At 49.4% G+C, this 23442-nt stretch overlaps 1 protein-coding gene across 2 annotated transcripts; it reads right to left on the bottom strand.

Annotated features, from left to right (window-relative positions):
* Positions 1 to 425: 425 nt before the first annotated feature.
* On the bottom strand, positions 426 to 22743 carry ube2r2 (ubiquitin-conjugating enzyme E2R 2). Of its 2 annotated transcripts, none has more exons than XM_060935492.1 (6): positions 22108 to 22743; positions 21689 to 21894; positions 10634 to 10720; positions 10435 to 10481; positions 9939 to 10073; positions 426 to 3216 (listed from the first exon to the last, which is right to left on the bottom strand). In XM_060935492.1, exons 2-6 carry the CDS (start codon positions 21863 to 21865, stop codon positions 2961 to 2963), a joined length of 702 nt encoding a protein of 233 aa, XP_060791475.1. In that variant the 5' UTR covers positions 21866 to 21894; positions 22108 to 22743; the 3' UTR covers positions 426 to 2960. The 2 variants fall into 2 exon arrangements, with proteins under 2 accessions (XP_060791475.1, XP_060791474.1); XM_060935491.1 differs by having other exon boundaries at positions 10435 to 10532.
* Positions 22744 to 23442: the final 699 nt, after the last annotated feature.

The following is a 23442-nucleotide window of genomic DNA, read 5'->3' on the forward strand; positions in this document are numbered from 1 at the left end:
TACTGTTACCACCACAAAGTATTATTTTTCTATGTCCTGAAGAGTTTAAATTTCTCATACCTCAGCAATTTGCCAATGCTTAGATTTATTTTATTTATTAATTAAATGAACTACATGTGGTATATTTTGTCTTACTAACTTGAAGTAAATGAAAAAAAAAATTTCACGGCTATTCCACGACATTAAATGTAACCATAAACTGACCAAATGTATGTATTAACTACAAAAATTACGTCAATGTGTAATTGTTGGCAAATCAACGTGTTATAAGAGGAGTAACACACTCTGACATGCGGTTATAGGAAAATAAATCAACATTGGGGTGGTAATAGTGGTGGTGGTTTGTGTTTTATTCCTTACTAACTTTTTCTTTTTTAATTGCACTGCATATGTGTAGTAATAATAAACATAGCACCTTGTTGCAGTTTTTTTTTCTTAAGTGAATAATTGTTTAATGTGGTTCGGCTTGTTACAACACTACAATAAGAGAAACAAAAGGAATTGAAAGCAAACCATGATGAAATCATTTAGCATCCTTAATAAGGCGTGGTAAAGGATTGCGAGTTCATGTCCATATCGTGTGACGAGAGATCCTTAACAGTGGTGAACATTATTTCCAAAAAACACACCCATGACACACAAATAATAGACGATCCATGGCTGATCCAAGTCAGGAGTTTCTGAAGGTACGAGAAGTCATTTAGATGATTCACAGGGATTTAGATCACCTTCTTTAAAATTGCAATGTTTTTTGTACTGTCTCCAATCATCCCACTGTGAACACAAATATGTTTGTTTTTCATGCCGCTTTATTCTAAGAACAATAAAGAGGATGAAAGTTTGTCCGTTAGCTCCAACCCCAGCTAAGTGTTGTTCCACTTATCACATCTCCTCTTTACAGTTTCTAAGAACAGGATCATCAGCGTCCTTGGCTAATTTGCTGGGATTCAGCAAGGGTGTACCCGAGACCCCATGCGTATTAAATTCGACGCCCCAGCCCATCACTGAGGGCACGGTTTGTGCCTAAATTCATAATAGAAAACACGTTAAAACAAACACACATGCATGCTCGTGGCCAAAAAGAAAAGAGAAAAAAAAAAAAGCTCTGACAAAGCAAAAACTTTTGGTCTGGACTGAAGACAGCTCATCGAGACATCAAGTGTCCTTGGCAGTCTGTAATCTCCAACCCCAGACCCAAACAACTGGTAAAATCAAGTTCATCGTCAAACTACAGGAACAAAAGTCAAAGTCAGCTCTGATCCAAAATCAAACGCAAGAAACAGCAACGGTTAGGTGCAACCAATCCACGGTGCAACTAAATGCATATACTTAGAATTTGTGCACTCTTAAATCATCACCGGCAACACTTGTTTTTTTTTTCCCCCCCAAAAAAAGGGTCAAAAGTACTCACTTAGCATCTTCATCATAATAAAAGTCTGCCTACCAAATTTCTGGACATCTGTAGCTGAGATCCCGGTGTCCATGCTGATGCTGCGATGGTTCTTTACACTGCAGTAGCACCTTAAAACAACTTCATTACCACCTTTGACACTAGAACTGAATGGCTCAAAAGACTCGGGAAAAGGTGCATGCAGCGAAACCCTTTTTCACCATTTCCTCCTTCCATCTCAAATACTTACCTGGAAAAACTACATAAAAGCAGAGATCATATCATCGGTCATCATACACAGGTGGCTGAGCGGAGTGGCACTCAAGCTTGTAGAAATATGAAAACAGCACGAATTCGTGTCACCTGCTTTTGCTAAAGGACAGTTCAGGAACAGAACAAAACTGAGACGTCAGAAAGAACGCTAGGGAAGTTTGACGGAGAGACAAAGACGCTTGAAAAGGACTGGACTGGGAGGCGCGAGTATCCAAAAGCCCTGAGGTTTCGAGGCAGGCTGAGGAAGATGGATGCTGGGAAAGTGAGACAGATCTGTGGTTATTAAAATAAAACAACTTATTTTAAAAAGAGAGAAATCATCAAAGTGAATTTTGATGATCTACCCAAAATGTTGATCAGAAAGGACTGTTTGGTGTCTGATATTTGAGTGTGTAGTTTTTACATATAATTAATAAGTAAACTCTTAATCCTTGAATGCACATGCAAAATCTGATGTAGTTACTTCAAAATAAAATCGTTAAGATGCGTCATCGCGCCTTCAAATAAATTACTTAGCTTAAAAAAAGGGCAGGTAATCAATAATAATAAAAATAAAATTTTAAAGTGGAACTGTATTTGGTATACTTGATCCAGTTGTTTTTTTTTTTATCCAATACTTTAAAAATAAATAAATAAATATTTTCTGGTTTTCTAACATGGATGTTCATCACCAGCTTGGTTTATGTTTACAGAAAATCATACTATATCCTAAATCACAACTGCAAGTCTGTGTGCCATTACTTTTGGTACACGTTACATACACTAGCCTAACAGCTCTGATCCAAATCCAAACAAGAACGGCAAACAGACACCAAACTGGCCTGAGTTTCCCAAAAGCACTGGAGCACAAAGATCATTAAATGGTAGAGCGAGCAGCACAGTGAACACTCACTCTCCTAGTTAAGATGCTCTTAGCGTTAAGATGCTTTTGGGAAACCCAACCACTGATCAAGAACGTCTGCAGTAAAGAGGGATTGATTTCTGTTCCTGAACTATTCCTTTAGGTTTTCAATCAGAAACCATTTCAACACTTTAGTGGACTACCTTTAAAATATTCTTCCATTAAAAAAAATTCACACAAGGTGTGATGAAAGTGGTGTTAGAGTGCTGTCCTTGCTTGAAAGACTCTGCCAGGGCTCGTTTATTCGGGCTCGAAAAACCCAGTGCAGGGTTCTGCCTCACGCAGCACGTGTGCAGGAGGGAGAAATGATGTTTCAGATCAACTGGAAAAAGATCAGCAGCTTAAACAGACACAGAGTGGAGTACGGTGGAAAGGGGGAAGGGGAGCATCACGGCATCAAGACTCCTCGTTCCCAGAGTCCTCCTCATCGCCGTAGCAGTCTGTGCTCATGTCCCCAGCTGGCCCTCCGGCCTCCGCTTCGTCATCGTCATCGTCCTCTTCCTCGATGTCGTCGTCGTAGAGGTCATCGTACAGCAAATCGGAGCTGCTGTCGTGAGAAGGCACTTTGGTCTGGATGCAATATTCAGCTAGCGTGGTGGGCACCTTGACGCCGTCCCGCTCTGCATCCGCCTTCGTCGACAGCACCTGCTTCCTACACACACACACACACCCCCACACTTTCAGCCACTTCTTTGATTATAACTACATCCCCATTATAATCAAGCAAGACTTCGGGCTGGGATTGGACAGTGACTACATATCAGTGGGGCATGAATGAATGTGAAATCCAGTGAATTATTACATTCACTTCTTATTTAATTCCTAGCACAAGTAAGGAATTAACGCTTCAGGCCTGAGTTTCCCAAAAGCATCACAGCACAAAAATCACCGTTAAATGGTAGAGCGAGCAGCACAATGAACACTCACTCTCTTAGTTAAGATGCTCTTAGTGTTAAGAGGCTTTTAGGAAACCCAACCCTGATTGTTTTTCCACTCGAGGTTTTGCTTTTCAGTGTGTAACGTTTGCTGCATGTCACCACTCTTCTCTAGTGTGAAACCTACATATGCCCGCTCCCTCTCTCTCTCTCTCGTCCGTCCCCCCTCGCGCGCTGCCTCTCGTCCGTCCCCCCTCGCGCGCTGCCTCCCGTCCGTCCCCCCTCGCGCGCTGCCTCCCGTCCGTCCCCCCCTCGCGCGCTCCCTCTCGTCCGTCCCCCCCTCGCGCGCGCCCTCTCGTCCGTCCCCCCCTCGCGCTCCCTCTCGTCCGTCCCCCCCTCGCGCTCCCTCTCGTCTCTCCCCCCCTCGCGCGCTCCCTCTTGTCCCTCCCCCCCTCGCACGCTCCCTCTCGTCCCTCCCGTCTCTCCCCCCCCTCGCGCGCGCTCTCTCGTCTCTCCCCCCCTCGCGCGCGCTCTCTCGTCTCTCCCCCCCTCGCGCGCGCTCTCTCGTCTCTCCCCCCCTCGCGCGCGCTCTCTCGTCTCTCCCCCCTCGCGCGCGCTCTCTCGTCTCTCCCCGTCCCCCGCTCGCGCTCTCTCTCGTCTCTCCCCGTCCCCCGCTCGCGCTCTCTCTCTCGTCTCTCCCCGTCCCCCTCTCGCGCTCTCTCTCTCGTCTCTCCCCGTCCCCCTCTCGCGCTCTCTCTCGTCTCTCCCCCCGTCTCCCCCTCGCGCGCTCTCGTCTCTCCTCTCCCCCCTCGCGCGCGCTCTCTCGTCTCTCCCCCCCTCGCGCTCTCTCGTCTCTCCCCTCCTCGCGCGCGCGCTCTCGTCTCTCTCCCCTCGCGCGCCCTCTCTCCCCACTCTCCCCTCGCGCGCCCTCTCCCCCCTCGCGCGCCCTCTCTCCCCTCGCGCGCCCTCTCTCCCCTCGCGCGCTCTCTCTCCTCTCGCGCGCGCTCTCTCCTCTCCCCCCCTCGCGTGCGCTCTCTCGTCTCTCCCCCCCTCGCGCGCGCTCTCTCGTCTCTCCCCCCCTCGCGCGAGCTCTCTCTCGTCTCTCCCCGTCCCCCTCTCGCGCTCTCTCTCGTCTCTCTCCCCGTCCCCCTCTCTCGTCTCTCCCCCGTCTCCCCCCTCGCGCGCCCTCTCTCCCCTCGCGCGCGCGCTCTCTCGTCTCTCCCCCCCTCGCGCGCGCTCTCTCGTCTCTCCCCCCCTCGCACGCGCTCTCGTCTCTCCCCTCGCGCGCCCTCTCTCCCCTCGCGCGCCCTCTCTCCCCTCGCGCGCCCTCTCTCCCCTCGCGCGCCCTCTCTCCCCTCGCGCGCCCTCTCTCCTCTCGCGCGCCCTCTCTCCTCTCGCGCGCTCTCGCTCGTCTCTCCCCCCCTCGCGCGCGTGCGCTCTCTCGTCTCTCCCCCCCCCTCGCGCGCTCTCTCGTCTCTCCCCGTCCCCCTCTCGCGCTCTCTCTCGTCTCTCTCCCCGTCCCCCTCTCTCGTCTCTCCCCGTCCCCCTCTCTTGTCTCTCCCCGTCCCCCTCTCTCGTCTCTCCCCCGTCTCCCCCCTCGCGCGTCCTCTCCCCCCTCGCGCGCCCTCTCTCGTCTCTCCCCGTCCCCCTCTCGCGCTCTCTCTCGTCTCTCTCCCCGTCCCCCTCTCTCGTCTCTCCCCGTCCCCCTCTCTCGTCTCTCCCCCGTCTCCCCCCTCGCGCGCCCTCTCCCCTAGTGCGCTCTCTCTCCCCTCGCGCGCGCTCTCTCGTCTCTCCCCGTCCCCCTCGCGCGCGCTCTCTCGTCTCTCTCCCCGTCCCCCTCGCACGCGCTCTCTCGTCTCTCTCCCCGTCCTCCTCTCTCGTCTCTCTCCCCGTCCCCCTCTCTCGTCTCTCCCCCGTCCCCCTCTCTCGTCTCTCCCCCCGTCTCCCCCTCGCGCGCCCTCTCTCCCCTCGCGCGCGCTCTCTCGTCTCTCTCCCCGTCCTCCTCTCTCGTCTCTCTCCCCGTCCCCCTCTCTCGTCTCTCCCCCGTCCCCCTCTCTCGTCTCTCCCCCCGTCTCCCCCTCTCGTCTCTCCCCCCGTCTCCCCCTCTCGTCTCTCCCCCCGTCTCCCCCTCGCGCGCCCTCTCTCCCCTCGCGCGCGCTCTCTCGTCTCTCCCCCCCTCGCGCGTGCTCTCTCGTCTCTCCCCGTCCCCCTCTCGCGCTCTCTCTCATCTCTCTCCCCGTCCTCGTCCCCCTCTCTCGTCTCTCCCCCTCGTGCGCTCTCTTTCTCTCCTCTCGCGCGCCCTCTCTCCCCTCGCGCGCGCTCTCTCGTCTCTCCCCCCCTCGCGCGCGCTCTCTCGTCTCTCCCACCCTCGCGCGCCCTCTCTCGTCTCTCCCCCCTCGCGCGCCCTCTCTCGTCTCTCCCCCCCTCGCGCGCCCTCTCTCGTCTCTCCCCCCCTCGCGCGCCCTCTCGTCTCTCCCCTCGCGCGCTCTCTCTCCCCTCGCGCGCGCTCTCTCGTCTCTCCCCGTCCCCCTCGCACGCGCTCTCTCGTCTCTCTCCCCGTCCTCCTCTCTCGTCTCTCTCCCCGTCCCCCTCTCTCGTCTCTCCCCCGTCCCCCTCTCTCGTCTCTCCCCCCGTCTCCCCCTCGCGCGCCCTCTCTCCCCTCGCGCGCGCTCTCTCGTCTCTCTCCCCGTCCTCCTCTCTCGTCTCTCTCCCCGTCCCCCTCTCTCGTCTCTCCCCCGTCCCCCTCTCTCGTCTCTCCCCCCGTCTCCCCCTCTCGTCTCTCCCCCCGTCTCCCCCTCTCGTCTCTCCCCCCGTCTCCCCCTCGCGCGCCCTCTCTCCCCTCGCGCGCGCTCTCTCGTCTCTCCCCCCCTCGCGCGTGCTCTCTCGTCTCTCCCCGTCCCCCTCTCGCGCTCTCTCTCATCTCTCTCCCCGTCCTCGTCCCCCTCTCTCGTCTCTCCCCCTCGTGCGCTCTCTTTCTCTCCTCTCGCGCGCCCTCTCTCCCCTCGCGCGCGCTCTCTCGTCTCTCCCCCCCTCGCGCGCGCTCTCTCGTCTCTCCCACCCTCGCGCGCCCTCTCTCGTCTCTCCCCCCTCGCGCGCCCTCTCTCGTCTCTCCCCCCCTCGCGCGCCCTCTCTCGTCTCTCCCCCCCTCGCGCGCCCTCTCGTCTCTCCCCTCGCGCGCTCTCTCTCCCCTCGCGCGCGCTCTCTCGTCTCTCCCCGTCCCCCTCTCGCGCTCTCTCTCGTCTCTCTCCCCGTCCCCCTCTCTCGTCTCTCTCCCCGTCCCCCTCTCTCGTCTCTCCCCGTCCCCCTCTCTCGTCTCTCCCCGTCCCCCTCTCTAGTCTCTCCCCCGTCCCCCTCTCTAGTCTCTCCCCCCGTCCCCCTCTCTCGTCTCTCCCCCCCCCTCTCTCGTCTCTCCCCCGTCTCCCCCCTCGCGCGCCCTCTCCCCCCTCGCGCGCCCTCTCTCGTCTCTCCCCCCCTCGCGCGCTCTCTCGTCTCTCCCCGTCCCCCTCTCGCGCTCTCTCGTCTCTCCCCGTCCCCCTCTCGCCTCTCTCCCCGTCCCCCTCTCTCGTCTCTCCCCTGTCTCCCCCCTCGCGCGCCCTCTCTCCCCTAGTGCGCTCTCTCCCCCCTCGCGCGCACTCTCTCGTCTCTCCCCGTCCCCCTCTCACGCGCTCTCTCGTCTCTCCCCATCCCCCTCTCGCGCTCTCTCTCGTCTCTCCCCCCGTCCCCCTCTCTCGTCTCTCCCCCCGTCTCCCCCTCTCGTCTCTCCCCCCGTCTCCCCCTCGCGCGCGCTCTCTCGTCTCTCCCCGTCCCCCTCTCGCGCTCTCTCTCCCGTCTCCGCCCTCGCGCGCCCTCTCCCCCCTCGCGCGCCCTCTCTCCCCTAGTGCGCTCTCTCCCCCGTCTCTCCCCGTCCCCCTCTCGCGCGCTCTCTCGTCTCTCCCCGTCCCCCTCTCGCGCGCTCTCTCGTCTCTCCCCGTCCCCCTCTCGCGCGCGCTCTCGTCTCTCCCCGTCCCCCTCTCGCGCGCGCTCTCGTCTCTCCCCGTCCCCCTCTCGCGCGCTCTCTCGTCTCTCCCCGTCCCCCTCTCGCGCGCTCTCTCGTCTCTCCCCGTCCCCCTCTCGCGCGCGCTCTCGTCTCTCCCCGTCCCCCTCTCGCGCGCTCTCGTCTCTCCCCGTCCCCCTCTCGCGCTCTCTCTCATCTCTCCCCCCGTCCCCCTCTCTCGTCTCTCCCCCCGTCCCCCTCTCGCGCGCTCTCGTCTCTCCCCGTCCCCCTCTCGCGCTCTCTCTCATCTCTCCCCCCGTCCCCCTCTCTCGTCTCTCCCCCCGTCCCCCTCTCTCGTCTCTCCCCCGTCCCCCTCTCTCGTCTCTCCCCCCGTCCCCCTCGCGCGCCCTCTCTCCCCCCGTCTCCCCCTCGCGCGCCCTCTCTCCCCCCGTCTCCCCCTCGCGCGCCCTCTCTCCCCCCGTCTCCCCCTCGCGCGCCCTCTCGTCTCTCCCCGTCCCCCTCTCGCGCGCTCTCTCGTCTCTCCCCGTCCCCCTCTCGCGCGCGCTCTCGTCTCTCCCCGTCCCCCTCTCGCGCGCTCTCGTCTCTCCCCGTCCCCCTCTCGCGCTCTCTCTCATCTCTCCCCCCGTCCCCCTCTCTCGTCTCTCCCCCCGTCCCCCTCTCGCGCGCTCTCGTCTCTCCCCGTCCCCCTCTCGCGCTCTCTCTCATCTCTCCCCCCGTCCCCCTCTCTCGTCTCTCCCCCCGTCCCCCTCTCTCGTCTCTCCCCCGTCCCCCTCTCTCGTCTCTCCCCCCGTCCCCCTCGCGCGCCCTCTCTCCCCCCGTCTCCCCCTCGCGCGCCCTCTCTCCCCCCGTCTCCCCCTCGCGCGCCCTCTCTCCCCCCGTCTCCCCCTCGCGCGCCCTCTCTCCCCCCGTCTCCCCCTCGCGCGCCCTCTCTCCCCCCGTCTCCCCCTCGCGCGCCCTCTCTCCCCCCGTCTCCCCCTCGCGCGCCCTCTCTCCCCCCGTCTCCCCCTCGCGCGCCCTCTCTCCCCCGTCTCCCCCTCGCGCGCCCTCTCTCCCCCCGTCTCCCCCTCGCGCGCCCTCTCTCCCCCCGTCTCCCCCTCGCGCGCCCTCTCTCCCCCCGTCTCCCCCTCGCGCGCCCTCTCTCCCCTAGTGCGCCCTCTCTCCCCTCTCGCGCGCGCTCTCTCGTCTCTCCCCGTCCCCCTCGCGCGCGCTCTCTCGTCTCTCCCCGTCCCCCTCTCGCGCGCTCTCTCGTCTCTCCCCGTCCCCCTCTCGCGCTCTCTCTCGTCTCTCTCCCCGTCCTCGTCTCTCCCCCCGTCTCCCCCTCGCGCGCTCTCGTCTCTCCTCTCCCCCCTCGCGCGCTCTCGTCTCTCCTCTCCCCCCTCGCGCGCTCTCTCTCTCTCCTCTCCCCCCTCGCGCGCTCTCTCTCTCTCCTCTCCCCCCTCGCGCGCTCTCTCTCTCTCCTCTCCCCCCTCGCGCGCTCTCTCTCTCTCCTCTCCCCCCTCGCGCGCTCTCTCTCTCTCCTCTCCCCCCTCGCGCGCTCTCTCTCTCTCCTCTCCCCCCTCGCGCGCTCTCTCTCTCTCCTCTCCCCTCTCGCGCGCTCTCTCTCTCTCCTCTCCCCCCTCGCGCGCTCTCTCTCTCTCCTCTCCCCCCTCGCGCGCTCTCTCTCTCTCCTCTCCCCCCTCGCGCGCTCTCTCTCTCTCCTCTCCCCCCTCGCGCGCTCTCTCTCTCTCTCCTCTCCCCCCTCGCGCGCTCTCTCTCTCTCTCCTCTCCCCCCTCGCGCGCTCTCTCTCTCCTCCCCCCCCCTCGCGCGCTCTCTCTCTCGTCTCTCCCCCCCCCTCGCGCGCTCTCTCTCGTCTCTCCCCCCCCTCGCGCGCTCTCTCTCGTCTCTCCCCCCCCTCGCGCGCTCTCTCTCGTCTCTCCCCCCCCTCGCGCGCTCTCTCTCGTCTCTCCCCCCCCTCGCGCGCTCTCTCTCTCGTCTCTCCCCCCCCTCGCGCGCTCTCTCTCGTCTCTCCCCCCCCTCGCGCGCTCTCTCTCGTCTCTCCCCCCCCTCGCGCGCTCTCTCTCGTCTCTCCCCCCCCTCGCGCGCTCTCTCTCGTCTCTCCCCCCCCTCGCGCGCTCTCTCTCGTCTCTCCCCCCCCTCGCGCGCTCTCTCTCGTCTCTCCCCCCCCTCGCGCGCGCTCTCTCGTCTCTCCCCCCCTCGCGCGCGCGCTCTCTCGTCTCTCCCCCCCTCGCGCGCGCTCTCTCGTCTCTCCCCCCCTCGCGCGCGCTCTCTCGTCTCTCCCCCCCTCGCGCGCGCTCTCTCGTCTCTCCCCCCCTCGCGCGCGCTCTCTCGTCTCTCCCCCCCTCGCGCGCGCTCTCTCGTCTCTCCCCCCCTCGCGCGCGCTCTCTCGTCTCTCCCCCCCTCGCGCGCGCTCTCTCGTCTCTCCCCCCGTCCCCATCTCACGCTCTCTCGTCTCTCCCCCCCATTCCTCCTCTCGCTCTCTGAATAACGAGCAGAAATGTTTGTACCGGATGATCTCGGCGTACTCCTTGTCCTTTCCTTTGCTGTCCCTCCATTTGCGGAACATGACCGAAGCATCCACGTTAGCTGGGGAAAACGTGTTAGGCTCATTCAGCAGTGAGATCACGCTCAGCAAGATAGTTCTAAAGAAAGAAAAAGACAATAGCAAGGCTGTTTGATACACGTTATACTCATCTCATTATCTCTAGCCGCTTTATCCTGTTCTACAGGGTCGCAGGCAAGCTGGAGCCTATCCCAGCTGACTATGGGCGAAAGGCGGGGTACACCCTGGACAAGTCGCCAGGTCATCACAGGGCTGACACACAGACGCAGACAACCATTCACACTCACATTCACACCTACGGTCAATTTAGAGTCACCAGTTAACCTCACCTGCATGTCTTTGGACTGCGGGGGAAACCAGAGTACCCGGAGGAAACCCACGTGGACACGTTATACTAAAACTTTAAAAATAAATAAATAAATAACTTCAAACAGTTCTACCTGACATTCTGTGTAGGGTTCCACCTCTCGGAAGGTAACTCTCCACTCTGAGGGTCATCCACAGGAGGATGCAAGATGGAAATGCACACGTCACCATTCTCGGTGCACACACACACACACAAAGTTATTACTATAGTTTCTTCTACAACGTTCAAATATAAATTGAAACAAAATGCATACAATAAATTGTTACACTTACCTCGTAAATATTCGGGTGCCACATCTTGGTTAGGAAGCGGAAGGTTGGTGGGGAGTACGGGTAGTCGATGGGGAACTTTATATGGGCCTAGAGAAAGAGAAGCAGCAGTATTGTGTTAGGTTAGTGTTTTATGTGGGTGGCGATACTTTCCTCCGTGTGCTTCTGTTCTTTCATAGTGCTAATGAGCGTCAGACAAAACGACATGGCTGGCAATTTTTCAGCACTGATACCATCAAATGTCTTCAGTAATGTGTCAAAAAGATATAATACTTTGTATTTAAAAAAAAAAAAAAGAAGTGTACAGGGTTTATGTTAAACACTCTCTCTCTCTCTCTCTCTCTCTCCAAGGCATGCTGCTATAGAGAAAAGAATCAACAATGCAATGGGAACGATAGGGAGATTGACACTTTGTGCTTCTTTATACACCATGTTCCAAATTATTATGCAAATTATATTTTTCTCTGAATTTCTTAAATGGTCGATGCAAATGACCATCAGTATAATTTTCAAGTCATCAACCATTAGAGTATAAATCGAATTTTATTGAACAAACCTCCCAATAACAGTATTTTTTCAAAAAAAAAACTCAAAATGCACTGTTCCAAATTATTATGCACAACAGAGTTTCAAAACATTGTACAGGCTGTAAAGAACTGAAAATGGTCATTTGTTGAATTTGCAGCATTAGGTGGTCATATTTACTGAAATCAAAAGCTATATCAAAAACATCTTAACAGGCCAAGTTACATGTTAACATTGGCCCCCTTCTTTGAGATCACCTTCACAATTCTTGCATCCATTGAACTTGTGAGTTTTTGGAGATTTTCTGCTTGAATTTCTTTGCAGGATGTCAGAATAGCCTCCCAGAGCTGCTGTTTTGATGTGAACTGCCTCCCACCCTCATAGATCTTTTGCTTGAGGATACTCCAAAGGTTCTCAATAGGGTTGAGGTCAGGAGAGGATGGGGGTCACACCATGAGCTTCTCTCCTTTTATGCCCATAGCAGCCAATGACACAGAGGTATTCTTTGCAGCATGAGATGGTGCATTGTCATGCATGAAGATAATTTTGCTACAGAAGGCACGGTTCTTCTTTTTGTACCATGGGAGAAAGTGGTCAGTCAGAAACTCTATATACTTTACCGAGGTCATTTTCACACCTTCAGGGACCCTCTCCCCCATGATTCCGGCCCAAAACATGACTCCGCCACCTCCTTGCTAACGTCGCAGCCTTGTTGGGACATGGTAGCCATCCACTACTCCATCCATCTGGACCATCCAAGGTTGCACAGCACTCATCAGTAAACAAGACTGTTTGAAAATTAGTCTTCATGTATTTCTGAGCCCACTGCAACCGTTTCTGCTTGTGAGCATTGGTTGGGGTGGCCGAATAGTAGGTTTATGCACAACTGCAAGCCTCTGGAGGATCCTACACCTTGAGGTTCACGAGACTCCAGATGCACCAGCAGCTTCAAATACCTGTTTGCTGCTTTGTAATGGCATTTTAGCAGCTGCTCTCTTAATCTGATGAATTTGTCTGGCAGAAACCTTCCTCATTATGCCTTTATCTGCATGAACCCGTCTGTGCTCCGAGTCAGCCACAAATCTCTTCACGGTATGATGATCATGCTTAAGTTTTCATGAAATATCTAATGGTTTTCATACCTTGTCCAAGACATTGCACTATTTGACGCTTTTCGGCAGCAGAGAGATCCTTTTTCTTTCCCATATTGCTTGAAACCTGTGGCCTGCTTAATAATGTGGAATGTCCTTCTTAAAATGCATATCACGGGTAAATTCAGGAACAAGATCAATGTAATTCTCCTATTTTATATTAAACTTTGGTCAAATATCTGTCACATTTTGCATTTTGTTCAATTTTTTTACCTTGCGCAATACCAGAAAAATTCAGTTGAAATCAAGCCATTTGAGGCGAATTCATCCACCTCTGAAAAAACTTGGCATTTGGATTTCCCGGCAAACGTTGATTTTTGTGACGTCACGTGCGGGACGCCTCCTTCTGAATCCTACGTCAGCGCTGGTTTGTTTATGAGAAAACAACCGTATTATTTACGTCCCCGGTGTTGTCTCCGTCGTCTTCACTACTTGAATCATCATCAAATCCAAACAGATGAAGCCCCAATTCTGACATCTCATTCTATTCTTCATCCAAAGGTGAAGTAACATTGCGCTCAGGTGACAATTCCATATTTCAATGCAAAAATCGCTCGCTGCTAAACTTGGTCTACACAGGCTGTGCACTGAAACCGTGCAAGCTCTCGCAGCCTGCTGGCGCTTCCGCAGGTAACGTCACGAATCTGGCTCCAGACTATCTTGGGATTTTTCCAGACGCGTTTTTTTTTTTCTTTTTTCTGCTGTAGACAGATAACCTTGTGCAAAATTACCCTTCTAGGTGAGTGTGTAAAGGGACATACTTTCATATAAAAAAAAACAACGAAATTGGTCCAGGATATGCACTTTAAGTAGTTTCCTTTAATTGGGCTCACCTGGCAAACTAATTATCACTGGTGTCTGAGATTGATTTCAGTGATCCAAAGAGCCCTGTCAATCCATGAGTTTAATTGAAAAACAAAAAATTAAATATCTTTATGACACTTAAAGGAACAGTCCACCGTATTTCCATAATGAAATATGCTCTTATCTGAATTGAGACAAGCTGCTCCGTACCTATCTGAGCTTTGCGCGACCTCCCAGTCAGTCAGACGCAGTCAGACGCGCTGTCACTCCTGTTAGCAATGTAGCTAGGCTCAGTATGGCCAACGGTATTTTTTGGGGCTGTAGTTAGATGCGACCAAACTCTTCCGCGTTTTTCCTGTTTACATAGGTTTATATGACCAGTGATATGAAACAAGTTCAGTTACACAAATTGAAACGTAGCGATTTTCTATGCTATGGAAAGTCCACACTATAATGACAGGCGTACTAACACCTTCTGCGCGCTTCGGCAGCGCATTGATATCTGAGCTCCGTATCAATGCGCTGCTGAAGTGCGCAGAAGGTGTTAGTACGCCTGTCATTATAGTGCGGTCTTTCCATAGCATAGAAAATCGCTACATTTCAATTTGTGTAACTGAACTTGTTTCATATCACTGGTCATATAAACCTACGTAAACAGGAAAAACGCGGAAGAGTTTGGTCGCATCTAACTACAGCCCCAAAAAAATACCATTGGCCATACTGAGCCTAGCTACATTGCTAACAGGAGTGACAGCGCGTCTGACTGCGTCTGACTGACTGGGAGGTCGCGCAAAGCTCGGAGAGGTACGGAGCAGCTCGTCTCAATTCAGATAAGAGCATATTTCATTATGGAAATATGGTGGACTGTTCCTTTAAATCTAATTTGCATAATAATTTGGAATGCGGTGTAGTTACGTGTAATGTTGTGGAACGTGTACAAACAGATCTGTTCCTGTTAATATACATATTTAGTCGCTGCCTAAAAGAGAAGCTCCCGATGAGTGTAAAACATGTTTCTAAGTGGCGGCCAGAGCTGTCACTCATTATTCATGTTCTGGGCAGAGCTGTCAGCCCAGGAAGCTGTATTTGTTATGCTACAGATGCTCACTGTTGTGTTTATATTCTCCATGTGCCTCCATCAGAGGTTTAGTGTAGTATGTTATTTTACATGTAAGCTTTGCTGTCTGTCACCCTGATACGTCATTCACGCACAACGTAAAGTTTGTGTGCGCTGTTTATTGAGTGTGTCCTGTTTGAGTTCGGCGCATTGGTTGAACTGAGGTTTAGTACGAGACTTTGAGCACAGAGGCTAATGGTGCACGTTTGGCGAACTGGTAGAGGTTTGGTTGAGCCGAGCAAGGTGTGTAACGTTCACAGCCTAGTCTGTAGATATTACTCTGCAAAATTGTGCATTTGTTTACAACCATGTTACGTGAATTCTTGTTTTCTTTCGCTTGTACGGTGTTCGATGCTATGCTCATGTTCAAGAGGAATAAAACACATCTGCACCAGTCAGAGACACTGCTGTTGTTCTTAATGCCAAGAGCTACTACATTATTAGCATATAATCCCAGGTTATTTTTTTTAAAAGCAAATTAAAAATAAGCGCTGGATAAAAACCTATCTATCTATCTTATGCAAATAAAGATACAAATTTCGTTGTCCGGTGGTCAGATGCGTATGAGATACATGTTGCCTTGCACTTATGATCAGGCTCCTGGTGGTGGTACACGTACGTCGTTCGTATGTATGGACGCAAACGCCATCAAAAATCAGGTCGATGCATTCCCATATTCTCTTAAGCATGGAGCTCCGCTATGGCTTCAATTATAGCAGGCATTGATTGTCCTCTCACCAGCCTCTCGATTTTCTTTCTCTTTAAGTTATGACAAAAATAAGGTTCTCAGGTTAACAAGAAGCTCTATGGTGGAAAACTTATTGCTGTTACGAAGCACTGAGACTGGAAACTCATATCATCTCTAGCCACTTTATCCTTCTACAAGGTCGCAGGCAAGCTGGAGCCTATCTCAGCTGACTACGGGAGAAAGGCAGGGTACACCCTGGACAAGTCGCCAGGTCATCACAGGGCTGACACATAGACACAGACAACCATTCACACTCACATTCACACCTACGGTCAATTTAGAGTCACCAGTTAACCTAACCTGCATGTCTTTGGACTGTGGGGGAAACCGGAGCACCTGGAGGAAACCCATGCAGACACGGGGCACGGGGAGAACATGCAAACTCCACACAGAAAGGCCACCATATCAACAGTTACACTTTTTGTTTAAACAACTGCACATGCAAGTGTAGAGCATACATCATACTGAAATCCCTGTGAATGTGCCGTTACTATAGCAACAGTAACGTACTAGAACGCGATTCGAATTACAGCCCAAACTACAGCTCTTTCCTCCTTTATATCGAGATACTTCCTTTTCATTTATAATTTAAAAAAAAAAAAAAAAAGTGAAAACAAAACTGAATGCTGTATTTACTTTGCTATGGGAGGAGCACGAGTCTGTTTCTGCATAGATACCACTATCATTGTCCAAGCATTCAGCCGTGCTTACGTCACATAACCTTGGTTCTAGTCCCACAGTCGAACAGCGCGGAGAGCTTTCACAGCATTGCTACTCTACTCGTGGTACACAATGCAACAACGACAGCTGAGATATGAAACAAATAAAGAGAATGTTAAGAAGCTTTGGCAAAGAAAGACAGCAGTACAATGCTGATTATTTACTCCAGTCTAATTCTAGTATTGATCTGAGCTTATTATTATTATTATTATTAGAATATAGATCCCTTAACGGCATATCGCTAAGCATTTCTAGTTACTTTTATTTATATCTTTTATATATCAAAATCACTGGACTAGACGCCTCACGATTCTCTTTCAGCACACGGACTTGTGCTTGAACTGCGGTTGACTTGATCAGATAAAGCAAATGTTTTGGATGAAAAATAAACATGCTGTACCAAAAATCCATTAAATTTCAAATCAGAGATTGAAAGATTAAATATTTGAACACATTCAAATATTATTGACCTTTATACTGACACAGAGTGAACAGTAAATCACTAAAGGCCATGACATCATTCTACAATGACTTCAGCCTACTAATATACATCACGTAGGGAATAAAATACAACGTGGTGTACTGTTATGTAAGGGATAACACAAGAAGACAACGCCCGTTCCCACTTACATTATATCCGTGATGGCCATTCTTTCACATGCTTTGCTCTTTTCTCTCCCTGACTTGATCAGATGCACGTCCACGAAACAAGCTCCTTTTATCACTTATCTTGTAGCAGCTATAAACAAAAACAGTCACCTGACCAATCAGGACCAAACATCCGTCATTCAGCAGTGCTGTAGTATAAGCGAAAGTAAAATGTTCAGGTTGTTTTTTTTTTAATTCATTTGAGCACTGAAGGGGAAACTGGAGAGAGACGAACTATGTCCTTGTCTATTTCTGCTCTCCCATTGAGACGCCATTTATCTGCCACGGCTATAAATAACTGAATAAGGATCACATCATCTGGGACAGAGGAAGAAGAACGAATGATAAACGAGGGGGAGGAGAATAAATGGCTTGGGGGTGCCTTCAGATAGATCAGAAATAATATACCTATTACAGTAGTAATGAGAAACGTGTAGCTTTTACATGAGCAACGCCAGAGACTCGGTGCACTGGGTGAAACGTGATGTTCGTGCACCACCTTGTGTTAATAGAAACTAATGTCAAGCAATCAGCTGATCGAGCTGTTGGATCTTTAACAGCATGCGTCTGCTTGGATCTCTCTGCTTATAGCTAGTGGTCATTTCTTTGACCTGAACCACGCTACACCAATCACGGCTATATCCCTGAAAGAAAAACAATCTAGTTCATTTTAAAAAAAAGTGTACGCAATGCCTTACTGTAATATTTTAAAATGAATATCATTAGCAGTGTTGGGCACGTTACTTTCAAAAAGTAATTAGTTATAGTTACTAGTTACTTTTCCCAAAAAGTAACTGAGTTAGTAACGGAGTTACTTTGTCATAAAAGTAACTAATTACCAGGGAAGGTAATTATTCCGTTACATTTTGTGTCCCCCCCCCAAAAAAAAAATTCAATTAGTGTAATCATAATAAAAGTAAATGTTAAATGTGTTTAATGACTGAAATGGACACTTAACAGAACCAGTTAGTAACGTTATCTACACTACATTAATATTTTTGTGGGACAATGTGAGATAAGACATCTATCAAATTTAATATATTTTTGTAGTTATTAAAATTGTTACTAATTACTGGCCACTGACGAGGACAAACGCTTTGTTCCTCGACATAATGTGCATTGCACGTAGACATTTTTGCCTTTTATTTCAAGTAATGAAAAGTAATGCTGTATTTCCAGTTTGAAAGCGCAGTGCTGGGCTGACCGCTCGCCATCGCGGTGTCTTCTGATTGAAAATGTGTGCAGTAGTGCAGTAGGCGGAGGCTACCTACGTATGTTGTCCAAAGCTACTCTGATTGGCTGACTATGCCGTTGTCTCGCGTCTCCCCGCCCCACACTAAAGCAGAGGAAAGAAAGGCTGAATGAGCAGCGTGCCAGATGAGAACAGCTTTAATAAAGTAACGCAGAGCATTTTATTGTAAGTAACGGGAACGGCGTTATAACGATGTAAAAAGTAATTAGTTAGATTACTCGTTACTAAAAAAAGTAACGCCGTTAGTAACGCCGTTTATTTCTAACGCCGTTATTCCCATCACTGATCATTAGTAACGACCAAAATGAATTAAAAGCGCACACACTGCACCAGACGCAGGATTATGAGCAATATTTACATGCTCGCGACATCCGATCTTGTCATATCTGATGCACTTTAACAGGAAGAAAAATGCGTGCGCATCATTAATTATTAACTGAAACGTGTTAAATGCTCTCAGATTGCAATATTGCAAGACTCGATTTGTTTCTAGTTTTGTTCGGGAAAACATGATGAAAGGTAACCACTGCATTCTGCACATCTCTCTCTATCCATCCATCTCACACGCACTACAGAGGAAGACTCATGAACTGAGTGAAGTGACAGTTTCTCATCTTGGGGGCTGGAAAAGATAACCATTTACTCTGGAATATCCTTGAGAATCATCTGCCCCTTCATCCGACATATAAGAATCCCAATCACTATCAGAATTCTCTCCAAAACGTGATTCCATATCAAGACCGGTCTAACCACTGCTGCACACATGGACGAAATTGATACCTGAATTGTTACACGTGTGATATCACGAACGCCTTCGGGATCTTCTGGTTCAGTCTCGGCAGATTTCGTGAAAATCGGCTGAGCTTATTGATTTTCCATTAATTTATGGCCTTTTGGATCAGCTCTGGTTCGAAAACACATGGTCAATCAATATCATGATTGTTGCTTTGTACAAGGAAAAAAAAAAAGTGGGGTTTAAAGGCATTACATTCACTTAAAAAAAAAAATCAAATCAATCAAGGGATTTTATTTACGAATTAAACACTGACTCCAGATCAGAAACGAACCAAATTCTCCTGGTGCGTTCATCACTGGGTTGCAGTCGTGCCACAATGAAAAGCAAGTCACTGTCCAAATGCAGCCCTGAGGCGTACTTAGGGGCGTGGCTGTAATCAGAAAACAGGAGAGAAGCTTCAAAGTGTAAAGAATGTGTTACTATCCAAGTGCTGCCTACAGTATGATGCTCAACATCAGCAAAGCGAATGTATGCATTTGCTTAACGCAGACCTGTCTATGACCTTAACTTTAATTTGGTTATGGGGAATTCAAAACGGTTAACGCAATACAAAACTGCTTAAGAAATAATTAATTAATTAAATAGCACAGCAGGCTACCTATCATCACTGTCCATATTTGAATCTTAATGCTATGGAAAATTTTAGGAGACTGGACCAAATTCCCTCCCATCACAGAGCACATCACTATTAAAATTGTGCGCTTTGTTAATATTTATACCACAGTACTGCTGAATTCTCGATTCCGATTGATCAGAAGCTATTAATATTTTATAAGAGCACCCCTGACAGTAGTGCCAGTCAGTAACTTTTTCCACCACATGAGACTCTTTGTGGTTTCTTGCCAACATGATAAGCTGCTTTTCTGTCGAGAGAGGCGTGCTGGTGTAAGAACGACTGCAAATAACTGCTAGTTGTATAATATAAGGGATAACTAGGATCTAACTTGTTTAACAGACATTGCACAACATTAAATGTGGTTAAAAACGTCAAACGTGCTGTTTTTAAAAATTAAAAATGACAAATGTTGAGAAATTGCTGTCGAGGAAGCGCAATAAAACACTTGCAGGTGTGTAGTTATTGGAAAACAATCCACTGCAGGATAATAACGCTAACTCTTCTTCGAGTCCGGCTGCATCATGCCAGCCCGATGTTTATGACGGTGCCCTCCAGAATTATTGGCACTCGTTGTAAAGATCAGTAAAAAGGGTTCGAAAAAAATAAATCCACCTTTAGGTGAAGTTGCGTCATCTCACACTGAAAAAAATGAGAAAAATCCAACCTTTAATTGAAATATTTATTCAAAGAAAACAAATCCCTCATCAAGAAATAATTATTTTCAACAAAAGCATGCGACACCATTATTGGCGCCATGCATTCAACACTTCAAAACAGCACCGAGTCTCTCCTATAACATTTTATAAGGCTGGAGATATAGAGCAGGACATCGGAGACCATTCCTCTTTACACTATCTCTCCAGATCATCCAGGGTCCAAGGCCCTCTCTTGTGTACACTCCTCTTCAGCTCACACCACAGGTTTTCAATAGGGTTCAGGTCAGGGGACTGAGATGGTCATGGCAGAAGCTTGATTCTGTGGACCATCTTTGTGTTGATTTGGACACATCAGATCATTGTCCTGCTGGAAGATCCAATGACGAGCCAGTTTGAGTTTCCTGACAGAGGCAGCCAGATTCTGATTTAAAAAAATGTCCATGGACCCTAACAAGGTTTCCAGGGCCTTTGGAGGAAAAACAGCCCCAAAACAAACATCACATAACTTCCACTATGTTTTACAGCTGGGATTGGGTTCTTTTCATAATAGCCATCCTTCTTTTTACACCAAAGCCACCTTGAGTGCTTATTTCCCATAAAGCTCCATTTTTGTTCCATCAGACCAGAGAACACGGTTCCAGTCAAAGTTGTAGTAGCATTTCACAAACTTCAGGTACTTATGTTTGTGGTTAACTGACAGAAAAGGCTCCCCCCCACATACCTTCCAAATAATCTGTTGGCATGGAGGCGGCATCTGATGGTGGTTTTGGAGACTTGGAAACCCCAAGATTTTACTTTTTCTTGGAATTCACCAACAGTGATCCTTGGGGGATTTTTTTTTTGCCTCTCTTACCCTTCTCCTCACTGTACATGGGGAGAAAAATAAACTTGGGTCCTCTTCCAGGCGAGTTTGTAACAGTTCCAACTGGGGTCCAATTTTTTTTTTTTTTTAAATAACCATTCCCTGACTGATGAAGGTCAACACACTTCTCCCTCATTTGGTTTGTATTCTCTTACCTTTCCTATGTTGATGGATGACAAAGAGAACATAGCCTCTGTGTCACCTCATATTCATTCCCTAGTTAATCAGGAAGTCATGGAGTACAGCTTGAAAAAGTTCCTACACACTCCAATCAACTCAATACTGTACAATTTAAATGGGAAACCTGCTTCAATTACATTGTGTTCACTATAATTTCCAGGGAGGGGATAATGTGGCAGGTGTTTTTGTTGAAATTATTTCTTGATGAGGGATTTGTTTTTGTTTTTTTTCCTCTGAATAAATTTCAAATAAAAGGCTAGATTTTTCTCATTTTTTCAGTGCGAGATGAAGCGACTTCACCAAAAGGTGGATTTTTTTTCTAAACACCTCCTTTTTTTTTTAAACGAATCTTTCCAGGGGGGAATAATCATGGAGGGCCTTGATTCCTCAAGTGTTTTATTCCTTACGTAATGTTTTCAGTTACCTTTAGAAAACGCCGATTTGCAATATTGCTGTGGTGAATTATTTTCAGGCTTTTGTTCATCTTTTTTCTGGCCTGGAATGTACAGCTCTGAGACAGATAGATATCCCTAAAAGGCAATTACTGGCTCATATTTTGCAATTTGTATTCAGTCGTGGGATTTGAAAATGAAAACCTGCTCCTTTAAGTGTCTTAACCTACTGATTGAAATTTTATGCCTGCCTTTTAATTGCATACAGTACGCCCTTTTAAAAAATAAATAAATAAATAAAAATAAATTCTCAACCACTAGGGAAAGCCATGGCCTAAAGGTTTGATAAGCAGCTTTGGGGACCAAAAGGTTGCCGGTTCAATTCCCTGGACCAGCAGGAATGGCCGAAGCACCCTTAAGCAAGGCACCTAGCCCCCAACTGCTCCCCAGGCTGCTCTGGGTGTACTGTACGTCGCTCTGGATAAGAGCATCTGCTAAATGCCATTAATGTAACGTAATGTGATGTGAAGTAAATCCCATTTCCATCTCTTTCATCAATCTGGTTTACTTCTGATCGTGCATACAATGTACCTTAAAGTATCCCCCCTCATAAAGTGTGTTCGGGGGTCCGAATATGGCCACCTCCCAGTTGTACAGGTCCGATTCTGCCACCAGTGTTATGCGAAAGCCCTCGACAGGTTCCTCCTGGAGAGACTTGAGCTCCAACATTAGGGCCTTCTGCGAGCTGGGCATCTGCTGATGGGCCATGACAGATGTGCTTCTCCAACCTTCAACAGCTGGGAGAAAAACATATGAAGGAGGTAGGGGGTAATGATTATTGAGATTTTTTTTTTTAAATGCTTTCTTATATCTGGACACTGCATAATTAATACCTGCTGAGAAACCAGGACGGTTTATCTTTATTCAAATACAGAAAAGCAGATGGCTAGCAACAACTGAATGCAAAAAATAATTATGCAGTGATATTTAATGTACTGTTGCAGCATTACCTTTAAACTCTACACCCCAAGAAATCAGGTGGGTGATCTTGTAGCTCAAAATCTCTTCATGTATTTAGTTCATTCTTTGACGTGACAGAGACGTGCAATGCTCGAAGTATTTCACAAACCCGTTTCTGTGCTGCTTTCAGTGTTTTTTCATCAGAAACACAGGGTCCAAACTGCAGGAGTTGTCTAACTACTGCAGCTAGCAAATATAGAGGGAGGTGTCCTCGGCGATATTACACTTAATATCTTATATCTTCACTAAATAACAATGCCAACTCAAGCTTTTAATGTGAAATAGATGTAATTAATCACATCACTCGCTGTCATCAGTGCCTCTTTTTTTAAACACCCTTTTTTTTCTCCGATCGCACAGCAGCTGATCCTCTGCTTGTTTACATTCGATTAGCTTTAGCTAGCTAATGAGCTCTCGAAAACACTCCGCTCGCGCTAAAGACAGAGCCAAGAAAGAGGAAAAAAACGACTAAAAACCTGCAGCCATGATTAAGCGGAGAATTTCTGTGTTATGGCCGTGCTGCAGACCACTATCACAAACTCCCAGCGGTTACAATCATGCATTCCACATTTAAAACATCGTTTTCATCGTTTCTAAACAACAATCGCCCTGTCGACGCTTCCGGTTAGCAGGACGCGTAACGCGTTACGTCATGACGTCTGTGCGTCATGACGTCAACACGGTAACAAATCCATAGTCAAGGCTACCTTTGTCGGAGATATTAATTGGAAAAAAGTCTGGATATTACCTCACAAGTTTTTGTTAACTAACAAGGTCAAAGAGATATCCTTCAAGATACTCCATAGGTTTTACCCAACTAATCAGTATTTTTTTTAATTTATTTATACCAGACACAAGTACAAGGTCCAAACTGGCGTAACCCAAGTACTTGGGGCCCCCCTGCAGCTACTATAAAAGTGTGGGCCCCCTCCCCAAGGCCACCCTGCCATGGCCTCCTCTCTCTCTCCCTCTCACTCTCTCTCTGTATATCTCTCTTTTGATTGCTGAAAAGTGTGAAAAAAGTGCCAGGGCTCAGCCCCTGACAGCCCAGGCCCATTTAAACACGTATAGGACTGCCTAACCCATAGGCCTAGATGTTTTGTTAATTCATTCATATTCAGTACACCAGCAGAGTAGGCTATCCATTTATTACAAATAAATCCAACAATAAAAATGGTGTATGACGTGACAAAGCTCACAGTTCATACAGCTCAGTAAGCAGTAACGATAACAGTAACATTAATAATGATAATTACATAAGGTTCAATAAGGTTTAGGAAAATAAAAATGAAACTGTTTTAAAAGCCAGAGTATGGTTAAATAAA

Source organism: Neoarius graeffei, chromosome 12 (assembly GCF_027579695.1).
Source record: "Neoarius graeffei isolate fNeoGra1 chromosome 12, fNeoGra1.pri, whole genome shotgun sequence".
Lineage (NCBI taxonomy): Eukaryota > Metazoa > Chordata > Actinopteri > Siluriformes > Ariidae > Neoarius > Neoarius graeffei.